General features: G+C 41.2%; 1 protein-coding gene, 2 long non-coding RNA genes and 8 other non-coding genes across 11 annotated transcripts in view; 8 read left to right on the forward strand and 3 right to left on the reverse strand.

Annotated features, from left to right (window-relative positions):
* The window catches only part of LOC139179010 (uncharacterized), a 37401-nt gene extending 30193 nt beyond the window's left edge, over positions 1-7208 (forward strand). The window contains exon 3 of the long non-coding RNA XR_011563446.1: positions 1-7208. This exon is cut by the window's left edge and continues 21447 nt beyond it. This is a non-coding gene — a long non-coding RNA (uncharacterized lncRNA).
* On the forward strand, positions 2685-2755 carry TRNAG-GCC (transfer RNA glycine (anticodon GCC)). Its single transcript has one exon. It is a non-coding gene; the product is annotated as a tRNA-Gly (tRNA).
* On the forward strand, positions 3119-3190 carry TRNAM-CAU (transfer RNA methionine (anticodon CAU)). Its single transcript has one exon. It is a non-coding gene; the product is annotated as a tRNA-Met (tRNA).
* On the forward strand, positions 3635-3716 carry TRNAS-UGA (transfer RNA serine (anticodon UGA)). The gene has a single exon. It is a non-coding gene; the product is annotated as a tRNA-Ser (tRNA).
* Positions 4809-4880, forward strand: TRNAQ-UUG (transfer RNA glutamine (anticodon UUG)). Its single transcript has one exon. It is a non-coding gene; the product is annotated as a tRNA-Gln (tRNA).
* Positions 5372-5443, forward strand: TRNAQ-UUG (transfer RNA glutamine (anticodon UUG)). The gene has a single exon. It is a non-coding gene; the product is annotated as a tRNA-Gln (tRNA).
* TRNAS-GCU (transfer RNA serine (anticodon GCU)) lies at positions 7064-7145 on the forward strand. Its single transcript has one exon. It is a non-coding gene; the product is annotated as a tRNA-Ser (tRNA).
* A 3108-nt stretch (positions 7209-10316) lies between the features above and the next one.
* TRNAR-UCG (transfer RNA arginine (anticodon UCG)) lies at positions 10317-10389 on the reverse strand. The gene has a single exon. It is a non-coding gene; the product is annotated as a tRNA-Arg (tRNA).
* A 1297-nt stretch (positions 10390-11686) lies between these two features.
* On the reverse strand, positions 11687-11758 carry TRNAM-CAU (transfer RNA methionine (anticodon CAU)). Its single transcript has one exon. It is a non-coding gene; the product is annotated as a tRNA-Met (tRNA).
* A 228-nt stretch (positions 11759-11986) lies between these two features.
* LOC109577389 (uncharacterized) lies at positions 11987-14149 on the reverse strand. The gene is made up of 2 exons (XR_002183537.2): positions 13442-14149; positions 11987-12353 (listed from the first exon to the last, which is right to left on the reverse strand). It is a non-coding gene; the product is annotated as an uncharacterized lncRNA (long non-coding RNA).
* Positions 12635-13061, forward strand: LOC139179011 (histone H4). The gene has a single exon (XM_070778290.1). It carries the CDS (start codon positions 12692-12694, stop codon positions 13001-13003), a length of 312 nt encoding a protein of 103 aa, XP_070634391.1. The 5' UTR covers positions 12635-12691; the 3' UTR covers positions 13004-13061.
* Positions 14150-14944: the final 795 nt, after the last annotated feature.

Below are 14944 nucleotides of genomic sequence, written 5' to 3' on the forward strand. Positions count from 1 at the left end.
TGAACTGAAGAGACTAAAAAGCTTCTTGATGAAAGTGAAAGAGGAGAGTGAAAAAGTTGGCTTAAAGCTCAACATTCAGAAAACGAAGATCATGGCATCTGGCCCCATCACTTCATGGGAAATAGATGGGGAAACAGTGGAAACAGTGTCAGACTTTATTTTTTAGGGCTCCAAAATCACTGCAGATGGTGATTGCAGCCATGAAACTAAAAGACGCTTACTCCTTGGAAGGAAAGTTATGACCAACCTAGATAGCATATTCAAAAGCAGAGACATTACTTTGCCAACAAAGGTCTGTCTAGTCAGGGCTATGGTTTTTCCTGTGGTCATGTATGGATGTGAGAGTTGGACTGTGAAGAAAGCTGAGTGCCGGAGAATTGATGCTTTTGAACTGTGGTGTTGGAGAAGACTCTTGAGAGTCCCTTGGACTACAAGGAGATCCAACCAGTCCATTCTAAAGGAGATCAGTCCTGGGTGTTCTTTGGAAGGACTGATGTTAAAGCTGAAACTCCCATACTTTGGCCACCTCATGTGAAGAGTTGACTCATTGGAAAAGACTGATGCTGGGAGGGATTGGGGGCAGGAGGAGAAGGGGACGACAGAGGATGAGATGGCTGGATGGCATCACCGATTTGATGGACATGAGTTTGGGTGAACTCCGGGAGTTGGTGATGGGCAGGGAGGCCTGGCATGCTGCAATTCATGAGGTCGCAGAGAATCAGACACGACTGAGCGACTGAACTGAACTGAACTGAAGAGACTCCAACCTGGGTAAGCCACTCCTGAATTCCAGATCCACAGAAAATATGAGATAGTAAATGTTTGTTGTTTTAAGCCACTAAGTTTTAGGGTAATTTGTTACACAGCAGTAGACAATGAGTACATTTTATCTCAAAATCATCTCCTGTGTCTAGCAATGCTTATATATATTACGATCCTTATCCAATCCTTACTCACCAAAAATTCAGATTTTGAAAATCTCACTAAACAGCTCAACTTTACCTTCTCACTCTGAGTCACTATTGAGATTCCTGACATAATGTTTTCTCTTGTCCAATAAACTCAGCTTTGTTTTTCAATGAGGTTACTGGTGACGTTCTGAGGAAATAGCAAGGGCTTCCCTTGTAGCTAAGTTGGTAAAGAACCTGCCTCCAATGCAGGAGACCTGGACTTGATCCCTGGGTGGGGAAGATTCTCTGGAGAAGGAAACTCCAGTATTCCTGCCTGGAGAATCCCATGGACAGAGTAGCCTGCTAGGCTACAGTCCGTGGGGTCCCAAGACTTGGATACGAATTAGCATCTAAACCAAATGAAATCTGAGGAAAAAGAGTGCACATTGTAAAGATTTCTTTTATAACAAAGAACATACTTTTAGATATTTGTTCTAAAATAGCCTACAGTATGTAATCAATTCAGTACAACTAATGTGAGCACCAACTATGTGCATTACACTAAAGATTTCTGTTTATAATAGAAGATACAACTTCTGACTCCCAGTGGTTCATTAAAAAGTTCCATGAAATAAATATCAGTGGCTAATATTTATCTGATAGTTTTATACTATTTTTCAAGGCTTCAATATGCATCATTTTATTTTATTTTTACAACCCCTAGAGGAATGTAAGTTGAATGACTTACATTCAACTCTGTTGGGCTCTATTTACATATGAATAAACAAATTAGGAAACTTGGCTGAATTTATTTATATCTCTCATACTGTCCAGTTATATATTATTCTGTTGCTAGGATTTGGAAGAACCTAATTTATGGCCCAGATTTTTCCTTTAAGATCAACATTAATAACCTCTCAATTTACTAAAAGGCTTTTTGCCATTCTTCCCCTTCAAAGCATCCTAATCATAGCCGCCTATTAAATATTGCAATTTCTCTATTCTGAAGAAGAAGTGAAGAGATTTCTAGAGTGAAAAAAAGTTCCTGGGCTTTCACATGCTTTAATAATCCAGGCTGTCAGATTCTGCTACTTCCCTAAAGCCCACACTCAAGAGTCATTTCAGTAGAGATTGTTTTCATTGATTATCAGTGGTTTTCTCTGTGTTGTTTTTTTCCTCCAAACCAGCTGAAAAGTCCTGAAACACAGGATTTGTTTCTAGGCCCCATTTGTCTTTTGCTTCCAAAGCGCCACAGTGACCTCGGCAAGCTGTATCCAGGAGCAAGTAAGGAGAAGGAAGTGGGAGAATTATTTTTTCCTTTATTATTTTCTTTTTTATCCTGCTTCCGTTGACAATATCCTCCCTGCCAAACTTGGGTCTCCATAAACAGAATGACAATAGAAGGTCTTTTTTCCAAAATGAAGCAACTTGGTGCTTCAAACTTGAATTGAGCACGTTGTCCTAGTAAGTATACGAACTGGCTTTCAGCCTTAATAAGAAACTTTCAGAAAGTGTTTTCATTAAAGATATAAATTGAGGAAGGGATGGAGAAAAACATTTTTATATGTCGGGTGTTTATAGGTATTTTTCATTTTCAAAAGACTCCAAGTCACATATCAGCAGTGTCAGTTTCCTTCTAGTTCACAGGTTTTCCCAGAATATTTAGATGTAATCTGTTATTTGACGGGATTTAGGAACATTCTGGGGAAAAAATACGCACCCTTATTATTTGCCCCAGAATTTAGGAATAAGATAATTATTTGGACACAAATAAAGAACGGTGAACTCGTCGAGGCATTGGTGGTTCAGTGGTAGAATTCTCGCCTGCCACGCGGGAGGCCCGGGTTCGATTCCCGGCCAATGCATCAAGATTACGTTTTCCCCAAAAGCCGCAAACAAGAAGTATTTTAAGGTAAGTGCACTTCTGGTGATTTACTGGTAATTTACAATTTCACCTTTGTAAATTCACAATTTCAATTTTATAAATTATACCTATTGGCATGCATTTGGTTTTCCAACAACCAAAAAAACCTCAATTGACAGTAGTCTTTAGAAGGTGATTTGTGAGTAAGTGGTATTTGGAGGTGGAATGTGGCCACGTACAGACATATATGCAATATTCCTACTCTTCGAAGCAGCTTTAGAAAGATATTCATAATATTTTAGATCTAAAAAAGTGCCAAAATGTATCCCCTTGAAAATAAATTAAAAAACAAAGAATACGTGTTAGCAGAGTGGCGCAGCGGAAGCGTGCTGGGCCCATAACCCAGAGGTCGATGGATCGAAACCATCCTCTGCTATTTGCGGTGTCTTTTTGTTGATTGAAACCTGATCTTAGAAGGGACTGAATGCTTTTACAACAGACTATCACATCTAGCTTCTGTACTAGCTCTGGATGTGTAAGAATCCCTAAAGTTGCTTGTTAGAAATACCTCTTTCCCATTTTAACGGAGGTAAATCTTATTCTTTATGTCCGAGAAATCTGCTGGAATTTAATCTTTCAGATTTGGGGACCACTACACATCGTAGGGATTGGAATGTGACCTTCGTAAGATCTCTGGTATTTTGTAAGTCAGACAAAGGTTACATTTTGTGATAAGATCTGTAACCAACATCTCATCTTCAAATTGTTGATATTTTTATCATGATGACAGGCATTCCAGAACAGCTGTTAAAATGAAAGGACATTTGTAACAGGCAAGATATTCCTCATGGGAAAATATCTAGACAATCTTATCAGTTCTGTAGTCGTGGCCGAGTGGTTAAGGCGATGGACTTGAAATCCATTGGGGTCTCCCCGCGCAGGTTCGAATCCTGCCGGCTACGTAGTCGCTTTTTTTTTTTTTTCTCTCTCCTCCTCTCCAGGTCCAAGTACTAACTGTGGAAACTTGACACGAAATACACTGTTTCCTTGATTATTATTATCTTTCTCCATAAAATTGGATGGAGGAAATTTTAGTCCCCTAGTATAACTGTCTGTAGAGAAAATCTTTGAAATTTACTTTGGTAAACGCTAGGGATTTCTGAGACCATTATAAATACACACACACACACACACACATATATGTTAAGCTCAGGCATTAATTCATTTTGAATTACTATCTCCCCAACTTAAATTCAGTTTAGGTCTGACTTTCGATCCTCACTTGCCTCGTTTTCCCCTTAATGAACTTCCAAGATTTTGGGTATATCAAGGCATCACTATTTTACTCGTGAATATTTTGACGTTTCAGAACCAGTATTTCAAACAGAAATTTCCAACATTTCCTTCTGGAGCCCTCTTATCATTCCATTTAGGAGGCCATATTGTAGGGAGTAAGTATCAGTTGAAGAATATTCAAAACTGTTTTCAGATTTTGGCTAAATTTTATTTAAAAAAAAACCAAAAAACCCCAAACATACCAAAAATTGTTTCGCTTGCTAAAACTCTTTCTAAGACATACGCACACGGTATATACGACAGAAATAAGAATGAATATAACAAAAATTCAACTTGTATTAAACTTGCAATTGATCCATTTGGAATTGCGGATAAGCAAAAAGAAGTTTGTAAAAATACTCCAAAGTTTTTCCTTAATCTCAAAATTACCAATAATTTCCTATCTTATCTTGAACGTTTTTCTTCTTCTATATTCACACGTGTCCTATGGAATTTTTAAGTGTAGACACCATATATAGACATTCATGGCCCAGGTCAGAAATTCAGTTAAGTGCAGTTTTGATTTTGCAAGGAAGGCAGATACTCAAACCCTACGTGGACTCTGAGAATAACTGGAAGCAAAGTGAGCTGTACGCTTTTCGCATTGTGGAGCACTGATAATGAGGCCTTCATTCATACAAGACCGAAATCATCAGAATAAAGTGCATATGACACACTGCAGCCACGTTTCTAACTGCTCGCCTTAAAGAGCATACGGTGGCCCCATGGTGTAATGGTTAGCACTCTGGACTTTGAATCCAGCGATCCGAGTTCAAATCTCGGTGGGACCTGACTTTTGGTGCCTTCCCTCCCCGTCTCTTCAATCACTGTGGTATCTCCAGGAGGCCAGACATCTAAGCACTTGCGCGACTAGACACCCCATCCCCGTCAGCAAGGAGGCAATGTTCTGCCGAACAACTTTCTTCATCTATTCATCTGAGATTTCCCATCTGTTGTCTTCTCCATTTCCTTCTCTGGACTACAGAATCCCCTCAGATTCTAGTAATTTAGATTGCTGTCTGCTTGACTATTCGCGTTTTATACCCCTGACCTCAGTTCTGGGTCCGAGTTCCATCAGTTTTTAATATGAACTGGGTCCTGAGAAATTCGTAGTGCCTGTGAGCCTTGGTCGTTGTATTTCACTCGGATCCTTTGCTGACTGGGATACAACTGATTCTTTATATATATTTTTAAGATAAAAAATTATAGTTCTCGAAGTCCTGAAGAGCACAGGCTCTTCAATGAATATTCAGAAATCTTCCAGGAGAGAGTAGGTTGTAGTGGCCCCATGGTGTAATGGTTAGCACTCTGGACTTTGAATCCAGCGATCCGAGTTCAAATCTCGGTGGGACCTTCATTAGTTTTGGTGACCAGCCAATTTTCTCTCGGTTTGCCTCAAATTGATAATGTACACATCGGTTTCCGGGCATAACCTTCCCACTCAGGCATCCTCCGGAGAAGCATTCTCCCTTACTTTCTTCTGGGACTCCTATGAAGTGGGTCAGATCTGTAAGTGAACTACCTACTTGAGTGATTAAGAGTTCATATATCAGAGGCCTTTATAGCAGTCCCAGAAGACAGGCCCCACCTGTGATCCTTTTCTCCTTCGGAGCTCAGGCAAATGCTCTGTAGGCTGCAAAACTCTGCACACAGACCAGAAAATGTCCAAAACATAGAATAAGATTCTAAGCTATCGGTCATCTGAGAGTCTCCACTGTCTCTTTACAGGACAGTGTAAAGTCTCCACTGTCTCTTAATGTTCCCACTGAATCTATGCTGAAGCCTTTGAAAGATCAACTGACCAGGATACAAATCTTCCTGTGAAGGTTACTTATATCAAGGTCCCATGGTAAAGTGGTTAACCCTCTGGTCTCTGAGTACAACAATATCAGCTGTCAGTGGGACTCTAAATTCCTTCTGTTGACTTTCTCACCACAGTTTGAGCATGTATCCTCCAGTACTCTCAATGACAGCAAAATAAGAGTCCCCACAAATGTGTGCCTCTTGCATTCTAGAAAAAGTTCTGCAAAGTTCTTCCTGCTTATTAAGCCCCAGTCATGGAAGTGCTTTAGAACCTCTGTATTAATTTCCTATTGCTGCTGTAGTAATTGACCACAAATTTAGTTACTTAAAACAAGACAAATTTACTTTCTTACAGTTTTGGAGTTCAGAAGTCTAAAATCAAGGTTTCAGAATGGCTATGTTTCTTCTGGAGACTTCAATGAAGAATATTTCAAGAGACTTCAAGAATATTTCCTGGCTTTTTTCAATTTTAATGGCCTCTTCCATGCATTGCTTCTTGGTTCTGCATTCACATTTCCTACTATTGAATCTGATCCTCCTTTGGGTCCACTTGGATAATCCAGGATACTCTTCCATCTTGAAATCCTCAACTTAATCATATCTGCAAAATCTCTTTTACCATGTAAGGTAACGTATTCTTACATATTATGAGTGATATCATACAGTATTTGTCTTTCTTTATATGTCTTATCTCACTTAGCATAACACCCTCAAGGTCCATGTTGTCTTGAATGGCAGAGTTTCCTTCTTTCTTGTGGCTGAATAACATTCCATTACACACACACACACACACACACCCTGCATTTTCTTTATTCATTTCCTGACAATTTTTTCCCATATCTTGACTATTGTAAACAGTGTTGTAATAAACATAGGAGTGCAGATATATTTTTGATATTCTGTTTTCATTTCTTTTGGATAAATAACTAAAACTGGGATTGTTGGATCATAAAATAGACCTAGTTTAAGCCTTTTGAGGATCCTTCACACTCTTCTTTAGTGCTTGGAGTGTGGTCTTTTATTTTTTTTTCCTTTATCAAAGCAAGAGGGCCATTTATAGGGAGAAAAGACATTTTCCTCATAAGTTAAAAAAATAATAATAATGTAATTTCACAAATAGAACTCTGTTGTGTAGAGAAATATAATTTTATCGGAAGAGAGTCATGCAGGTGACGAGGTGGCCGAGTGGTTAAGGCGATGGACTGCTAATCCATTGTGCTCTGCACGCGTGGGTTCGAATCCCATCCTCGTCGTCCTGTCCTCTCCCGCTGTAGTGTGGGAGTGAGGTTTTAGTGCCCTGTGAACAAGGTATAAAACCGTTACGGACGAACTGTGTAACTTTCACTATCAATAACGCATGTTTTTAACCCCTTTTATAGAGAGATTAGGAAATCCGTCGCGTGGATGAGAGAGTTAAGAAACTGCTGCCTTTGCTCAGGCTCAGGTGTGCTCACTGATTCTACTGCTTCTCCACCGGAGTCAAAAACTGATTCCGGGCCTTTTGAGTTCCGTTGTCTGTTAACACCCTGCCCAACCCGCTGGCCGCCTCCTTCCTGCCTGCGTTCCAAACAGTGAAGCAAATTACACACTCCCAGGGAGTTTTCTCAAAATGTCCTCGTTTCCGCCACACCTTCACACAGCTGAATCAGTAAACCTGAGGGTGACGTTTCTGTGGTTGCAGGCACCACAGGTGATTCTGATGGGCTGAGAACCACGGGTCCCAACCGCTCTCCAGCCATGGTTCCTTGTCTCGGCAGTTTTTGTATATATATTTGCCTTTTAAATCCCAGGCAGCACGTTTCCAGGTCCAAGGCACTCTCTCCTTACACCTCATCACTCCCTACCCGCCCTGCGGTGGCCCCCAATCTCTTCGTCAGACTCTAGCTTTATCTGAATCCTGGTCCCTGCTTTCAGGAGCAGAAACTGTTCACATGCTCTGCTTTTGCTCATGCAGTCACTTCTGCCTGTAAAGTCACTTACTCCTTGGTGGCAAAATCTTTTTGCAAGAGGCACATCAAATGTACCTTTTCTGTGAATTCTCAAATGAAAGCATCATTCTCCTCTTTGTGTTTTGTATGAATGAATTTAGTCAAAGATCTTTTCAGGAGTTCCAGGCTCTGTTTCCTTCCTTCTTTGATCATCTTCTGCCACTTATATCTTAATTTTAGCCCAAAATCCCATAAAATCTCATCTGTTCCCCATCTTTTCTTTCACCTTACAGGCAAACTATAGCAAAGGGCTGAGCACATGGTGTGGAATAACAAAATTTGAAGGGACCATAAAGATGATCTTTTGGAAAATCCTCCCTCCCATCACCTGTCTCTTTTACGGATGAGAAAACCGAGGTAGAGACCAGACAAATTGCTTGTTTAAAAAAAAAAAAAAATCATACTTTTTTTTTTTTTTTTTTTACTAAGGTTCTTGGGAACCAAGGTCTTTTAGATCAGGAGATGATAAGGTCTTTCTAAGACTCTTCAGAGTCCCTTGGACTGCAAGGAGATCCAACCAGTCCATTCTGAAGGAGATCAGCCCTGGGATTTCTTTGGAAGGAATGATGCTATAGCTGAAACTCCAATACTTTGGCCACCTCATGTGAAGAGTTGACTCATTGGAAAAGACTCTGATGCTGGGAGGGACTGGGGGCAGGAGGAGAAGGGGACAACAGAGGATGAGATGGCTGATGGCATCACTGACTCGATGGACATGAGTCTGAGTGAACTCTGGGAGTTGGTGATGGACAGGGAGGCCTAGCGCGCTGCGATTCATGGGGTCGCAGAGTCAGACATGACTGAGTGACTGAACTGAACTGAACGTGCTCAAATCCAGTGACTGGGATTATCATTTTTGAAACTTGGAAAATTCTTCTAAAGTACACTGGTCATAGGTCAGCAGATCTTCCAAAGGCTCGTGAGGAATGAGACCTATGAAGTACAAATTTTGCAGTAAAATCTGTTTTTGAATTTTATAAGATATGGCTTATGTGGTACATGTGGTTCAAAGACGGCTCACAAACTATAACCCATTTTATTTGGAAAATAAAAACCGAGGAAACCGTGATTCAGATTGGAGGCCAAAGTGGAGTCTTGAGGAATTGGTATTTTTTTTTATATCTTTGAATTTTCTCGAATAAATAATCACAGATATTGGATATCTGAGCAGTCAGTCTTAACCCTCTTGCCTCTCCATCCCTATGTTACCTTGTTTGAAAATAAGGTTGTAGGGGTACCACCCTTTTAGATCCTTGTCTCCTCAACTTTGCACACTGTAAACATTCAACAGATAATCCTGAAATAACAGGATACTATATATGTGTGTATGTATATGTGTGTGCATGATATTGACATGGGAGAAAAAAAAACTTTGTCCAGGCAGAATATACCTAGGGTATTTGTCACTTCTTTTAATATACATTAAAGGATTATTTGGGGCTTCTCAGTGGGTAAGAAACCCCCGCTCACCTGGTGCAATGTAACAGAGGGAGACACAGGCTGCCTCCCTGGGTTGGGAAGATGGCAACCCATAGTATTTTTGCCTGGAGAATCCCATGGACAGAGGAACCTGGTGGGCTACAGTCCATAGGGTCGAAAAGAGTCCCACGCAAAAGATAATTTTAAATGTGCTAATCTCTTCTATTGTTTCCAAAAAACAGAGAAAGAGGAGTATGTTTAGTAGAAAAGAGCTAAGCCTCCATATGACTTGAATCTGGGAACATCATATGTTTCACTAAGAACTCAACATTGGAAATTAAGTTTTCTTCATCCTAACTTATTATTAAATTCAGTTATTTAGGTACAGAAAAAAGTTTTTGTATATTTTGTGTGGTTATCTTCTCTGCCTTCCTATTTGCATACACTTTGCAAACAGTCCAGCTCTTTTAATGACCTTAATATTTTGTTCTGTAATTTCGGTTTGAATAAAAGCTGTTCTCATCCTTTTGATGGCAATAAAACCAAAGGAAAAAAAAAGAAGTTCAGATGGAAAAGACAGGAGAAGAGTGGAAACCAGTGACAGATTCCAGCAGCCAGAACTGAGGACTAACAGAGAAGAGGTTGTGGCTTTGGACGAAGTCATGGGAAAGGAGAGGCAACAGGTTTCCCCCCTGTGCTACCAACTGGGGGCTCAGTTGGAGAGAGCTCCACTTACACATCGGAATTTCCTTTTCAAGGACAAGCTGAGTCTGTGAAGATGAAACTCAGGAGCTCAAATCCAAATTTAGGGAGAACGTGAGGGCCCCCAAATTACTGGAAGCTTTGTTAGTGTTTTGGTTTCCAGCCACTCTTCACTCTGGTTCTCCGAAGGCTTTTGAGAATAATCTCTTAAAAATAGGGCAGAAAGAAAATGGTTCGAGACACAGTAAACACAGGGTTTTCGATTGCCTATCCAGGAGATATGGCTATTAAATTCTATTACAGGAAAGTCAAAACTAACCACGAAGGGATTCGAACCCTCAATCTTCTGATCCGAAGTCAGACGCCTTATCCGTTAGGCCACGTGGTCTCCTAGGGAATGTGGCTCCTGAGACACTTAAATTTTCTGTCTCCTCCTGAATCGTGAAAGCTGCATAATGGCAAAAAGGCAAATGGTCCCCGCGCCACCCGCGCCCTGTCTTTAGAAAAATGGAAATTCGAGATTACAGGGGTTATTTGGGGCCAAGGAGTACCATCTTGTGAAAGATAAGAACTGATGATTATTTCGGTCTTGGGTACTCCATGCAGGGAGTATATGGCACATAAAGGATGCCAAAACGTTGCATATATATATATACATACATACATACATATATACACACAGCCTTGTTGGAGACTATCTTATCTATGAGAAAATTATTGGCCTGGAAATTCAGCCAAAATGGTTTTTGAGCATGACTGGTGTCTTTCTTTTCATGACTTTTCCACTCAAGCAAGAGAGACCGTGTCATCCTTGAAGATGGAGGACAAGGAAGGCTTCTCTAGTACTTGCTTGTGTATATCTTTTCCTTTTTGTGTCTACACTTTTTTCTTTGCTGTAATAAATCTTAACCTTGGATATATCTTGATTCATGTGAATCCTTTCAGCGAATCACCAACTACTGGGTGGTCATAGGGCTACTGGAAACATCATTTTCCCTTTCCCCCGTTGCACTTAGTGTACACTCTTTTAAAGAAATATCTGTACTGTACATACGTGTACTATACATAGTTACATATTGTTTTAAAAGCATGTCTACGCTGTAGGCTACTTAATGAGTGTTCTTAGGTCCTAGTACAGTATGTAACATAAATATCTGAATAGGAATACTTTCTGAGAGAGGAAAAATATATAAAACAGTCCACACATATATTTTAAAAATAAGCATAGAGAATAGTTCTGTTAGAGGTTGAAAAGGAAGGTAGAGGGTAGAGACACATTTACAGTAGCGGCCGAAGTGGTCTTCTCAGGTCAGCGTACAATTAAGGTCACCAAACTCTGCAGTCTCAAACTGTTACTTATTTACTCCAAAGATTAAAACTCTAGTAGTTGCAAAGAATCTGCGCAGGCATGGCCCAGGAGATTTTTAGTTTGTCACTTTAACTACATGGCCTCAATTTCTTACAAACAGTGCTTTCTGAATTATGAGTAGAAGGAAGCATAACTAGATCTGGGCTTCCACTCCTGCTCTCTTAATTCAGCACTTTCACAGCATCACAAGACAATGAACGCTGTCATGAAAACTGGAGACAATAACATGGTTACTTTGGCAAACACAAGAAATCACGGAAACGGTTTTCACATTTATTTTCAGGGTATTTTCTAGTAGTTCAGAAAAAGCTGAAACTAGCAGAGGATGGTTTCGATCCATCGACCTCTGGGTTATGGGCCCAGCACGCTTCCGCTGCGCCACTCTGCTTTACAACCCAAACACGTTACTAATAATACCCTTAACTGTACTAGGAAGCACGCCTCTAACTTTAGAAAACTGTAAGGGCGGGGTCGGGGAGGGTTATTTATTTCAATACTTTGGCTACAAGATGCCAACAGTTTGGATTAATGTCGCTACCAGAATCAGAGAAAACAAGTAGAAAAGTAAACATTAATACGGAGTTAAGTTACTGGGCGCAGAAGGAGGAACGGTTAATTAAATCAGAATCACAAGTTTTAATAATCAAAGAAGAAAACGAAAATAAGACGTGAAAGGAACTTTGGTTCCCGCGGCTGGCGAGATTTCTACCGGAGAATCGCTAAGCAACCATGTATTTGCCTTTTGTGAAAAAAATCTTTTGGTTAGATTTCCCTTGGCTTGGTGATGGAAAAGGCGAGGTCTTGAAGCTTTTAAACTCCTCTGGAGAGGGGTTTCGATTTGAAGGGATTTTGTTACCGGGACGGAGCAGCAGTGCTGAAGGCCCCGTAAACGTGGAGGTAAAGCCGGGCCCTCATTTCCAACGAAAGTTACAGCAGTTCCGGTCATGTGGGCCATGGCTCCAGTGCAACCGTCCCAAAGCATCCTAAGCAGCAAAAGAAAATTAGTAAATGTTAATTTCTTTAGTCTGACCCAGTTTTAAATTGTAGTCTGACCCAGTTTTAAATTGCATTCGAAAATTCCTGCTTAGGGAGGGAGGACCCACCGGAGAATCGTCAGCTGAGGGCCCGCTCGGTGGGCGGGGACTAAGTTGTCGTGACGTCACCCAGAACTGGGTCACGAGGGGAGGGGCGGGCTGGCAAGCTAAATGAATGTGCCCGCGAAAGCGCTTTCAGTTCTCACTTCGGTCCGGAATCCGCTCATATAAAGGAATTGCCTGGGCTTTGTCGCTGCTGTTTTGGAAGTTCTCTTGGCAGCTTTACCATGTCTGGACGCGGCAAGGGCGGGAAGGGCCTTGGAAAAGGTGGCGCAAAGCGTCACCGTAAGGTTCTTCGCGATAACATCCAGGGTATTACTAAGCCCGCCATCCGTCGTCTGGCCCGGCGTGGAGGAGTTAAGCGTATTTCTGGCCTCATCTATGAGGAGACCCGCGGGGTGTTGAAGGTGTTCCTGGAAAATGTGATCCGTGATGCGGTCACCTACACCGAGCATGCCAAGCGCAAAACTGTCACCGCCATGGATGTGGTCTACGCGCTGAAACGCCAGGGCCGCACCCTCTACGGCTTTGGCGGTTAAGCTGCCGTTTCTCGGCGTTCCTAATATTTCCACCAAAGGCCCTTTTCAGGGCCGCCCACATATTTCGATGAAAGAGCTGGCTAGCACTTCTTGCTGTTTCTCTTGTTTTCTAAGGCACATCTCTCATGCTCAGTTTGCGCTAAACAAAGCCAACCTCTCGGAACTTAACACTGGAGGATGGCATGATAACCCACCCCAGTATTTTTGCCAAGATAATACCGTGGGTAGGATTGCAGAGTCAGACGTGACTGTGTACGTACGCACACAGAAAGTTTTAGAGAAGTGGAGGGTCACTGGTTTAAAAAATAACTTCGGCGCGTTTAAGTTTTATGAGACCCTGTCTACCCCAGAAAGATTAGCTTAATTCTGGGATATTTCGAATTTGGAATCGAGTATCCGCAGCACTTGAGTATTACAGAGAAGTCGGCTTACACTCACCGCGATGTAGCAATGTTTGGCTCTCCCCCGGCGGTGCCCTGTGCTCAAGATGGCGGCGAGGCAGAGGAACAAAGAAAGCCCGCGCCCGCGGCGGGAAGCGCGACTCGGAACAAAGGCGAATTCACGAGTAGGGCGGGTCTTCTCCTCAGCGGGGGCGCGCTCCTGGCCTCGGCTGGCGTGTGGCGCTGCTGCTGTGCTCTGCTGACTAAAACTTGTACCCATACATTGGGGGAACGATTAAAATGGACCCACCCGGAGAGCTACCATGTATTAGGTATAGAGGACACTATAGTCTGAATTCCTGTTTGAAAAATTTAAAAAGTCGACAGGCAGTATGTTTTTAAATGAGCAACATAAATGGCACTTAGGCTTAAGATTAAATAAACATTTAAAAAAGTACTATACAGACATCAGGATTTTTTTTACCTCAAAGGAAGTATGCACTGTTTTTGTTTGTTTTAAAAAGTTACCGGTATACTCACTGCCTAACTAAATACCTAATAGTCGGTGCACATGAACAAATCCCTGTTATACCTTAAATGTCTTAGAGATCTGGTTTGTTCAGAGGAAGATCCAATCTTCCCTTTTGTTCTGTCTCAGGTCTCTTAATGCATTGATACACGTTTTCTCCAGATTTCCTGGATCTCACTTAGTTTTTGACATTGATTTGATGTAGACCTGGCCTATAGAATGTCCTCCTGGTTTGGCTTGTTTCCTGATGGGGTTATTTTCCTTGATTTCTGTACCCTGTATGACCTACAAAGTAGAAGTGATTTTCCCTAGATTTGACTAAAATAACATTAATTTTCTTGTCAAGGAACAGGTTACAGATCATTGTATGTAAATACTGTTGTACATCAGGGTCACTTGTTAAGGGGATTATGTAGGTTCTAGGTCAGTCATTGGTTTAGGATAATTATTAATAGTTTCTTCGTAAAATCCGATTTCTCTTCCTTATGGCCGGCAAGTAGTTTGTAGGGTGATACTTTGAAATCCAGAAATCAATGGAGTCATTTGGAATGTCATCTCTTTTAAAGATATGGGCTCTGGTGTTTAAATATGAAAAGAATCAGATGTTATTGGAGCTAAGGCACTGATTTGAGGAGATAAATTCACACGATTATGTTAATTTAACAAACAAAATTGAGCACATGGCATGTACCAGGCACTGTTCGATGCTATGGAATTATAGCAGTAAACAACGGTGAACAAAACAGTATTTCTAAATTCATGGAGCTTATATTTTGTTGGAAGAGGCACAGACAAAACAGGTAAAACAGTTTGTTAGATAGTGCTATGAACAAAACTGAAGCTGGGAAAAACTTTATAGAGTAGAGGAAGGAGATGGTAGTTTAAATGACATAGGAAGATTTGGGGAAAAAATCTGACTCTAATTCAGAATACGTGGGTTTGATCCCTGGGTCAGGAAGATCCCCTGGAGAAGGAAATGGCAACCTACTCCAGTATTCTTGTCTGGGAAATCCTGTGGACAGACGATCGTGG

This window comes from Bos indicus, chromosome 23 (genome assembly GCF_029378745.1).
Source record: "Bos indicus isolate NIAB-ARS_2022 breed Sahiwal x Tharparkar chromosome 23, NIAB-ARS_B.indTharparkar_mat_pri_1.0, whole genome shotgun sequence".
Lineage (NCBI taxonomy): Eukaryota > Metazoa > Chordata > Mammalia > Artiodactyla > Bovidae > Bos > Bos indicus.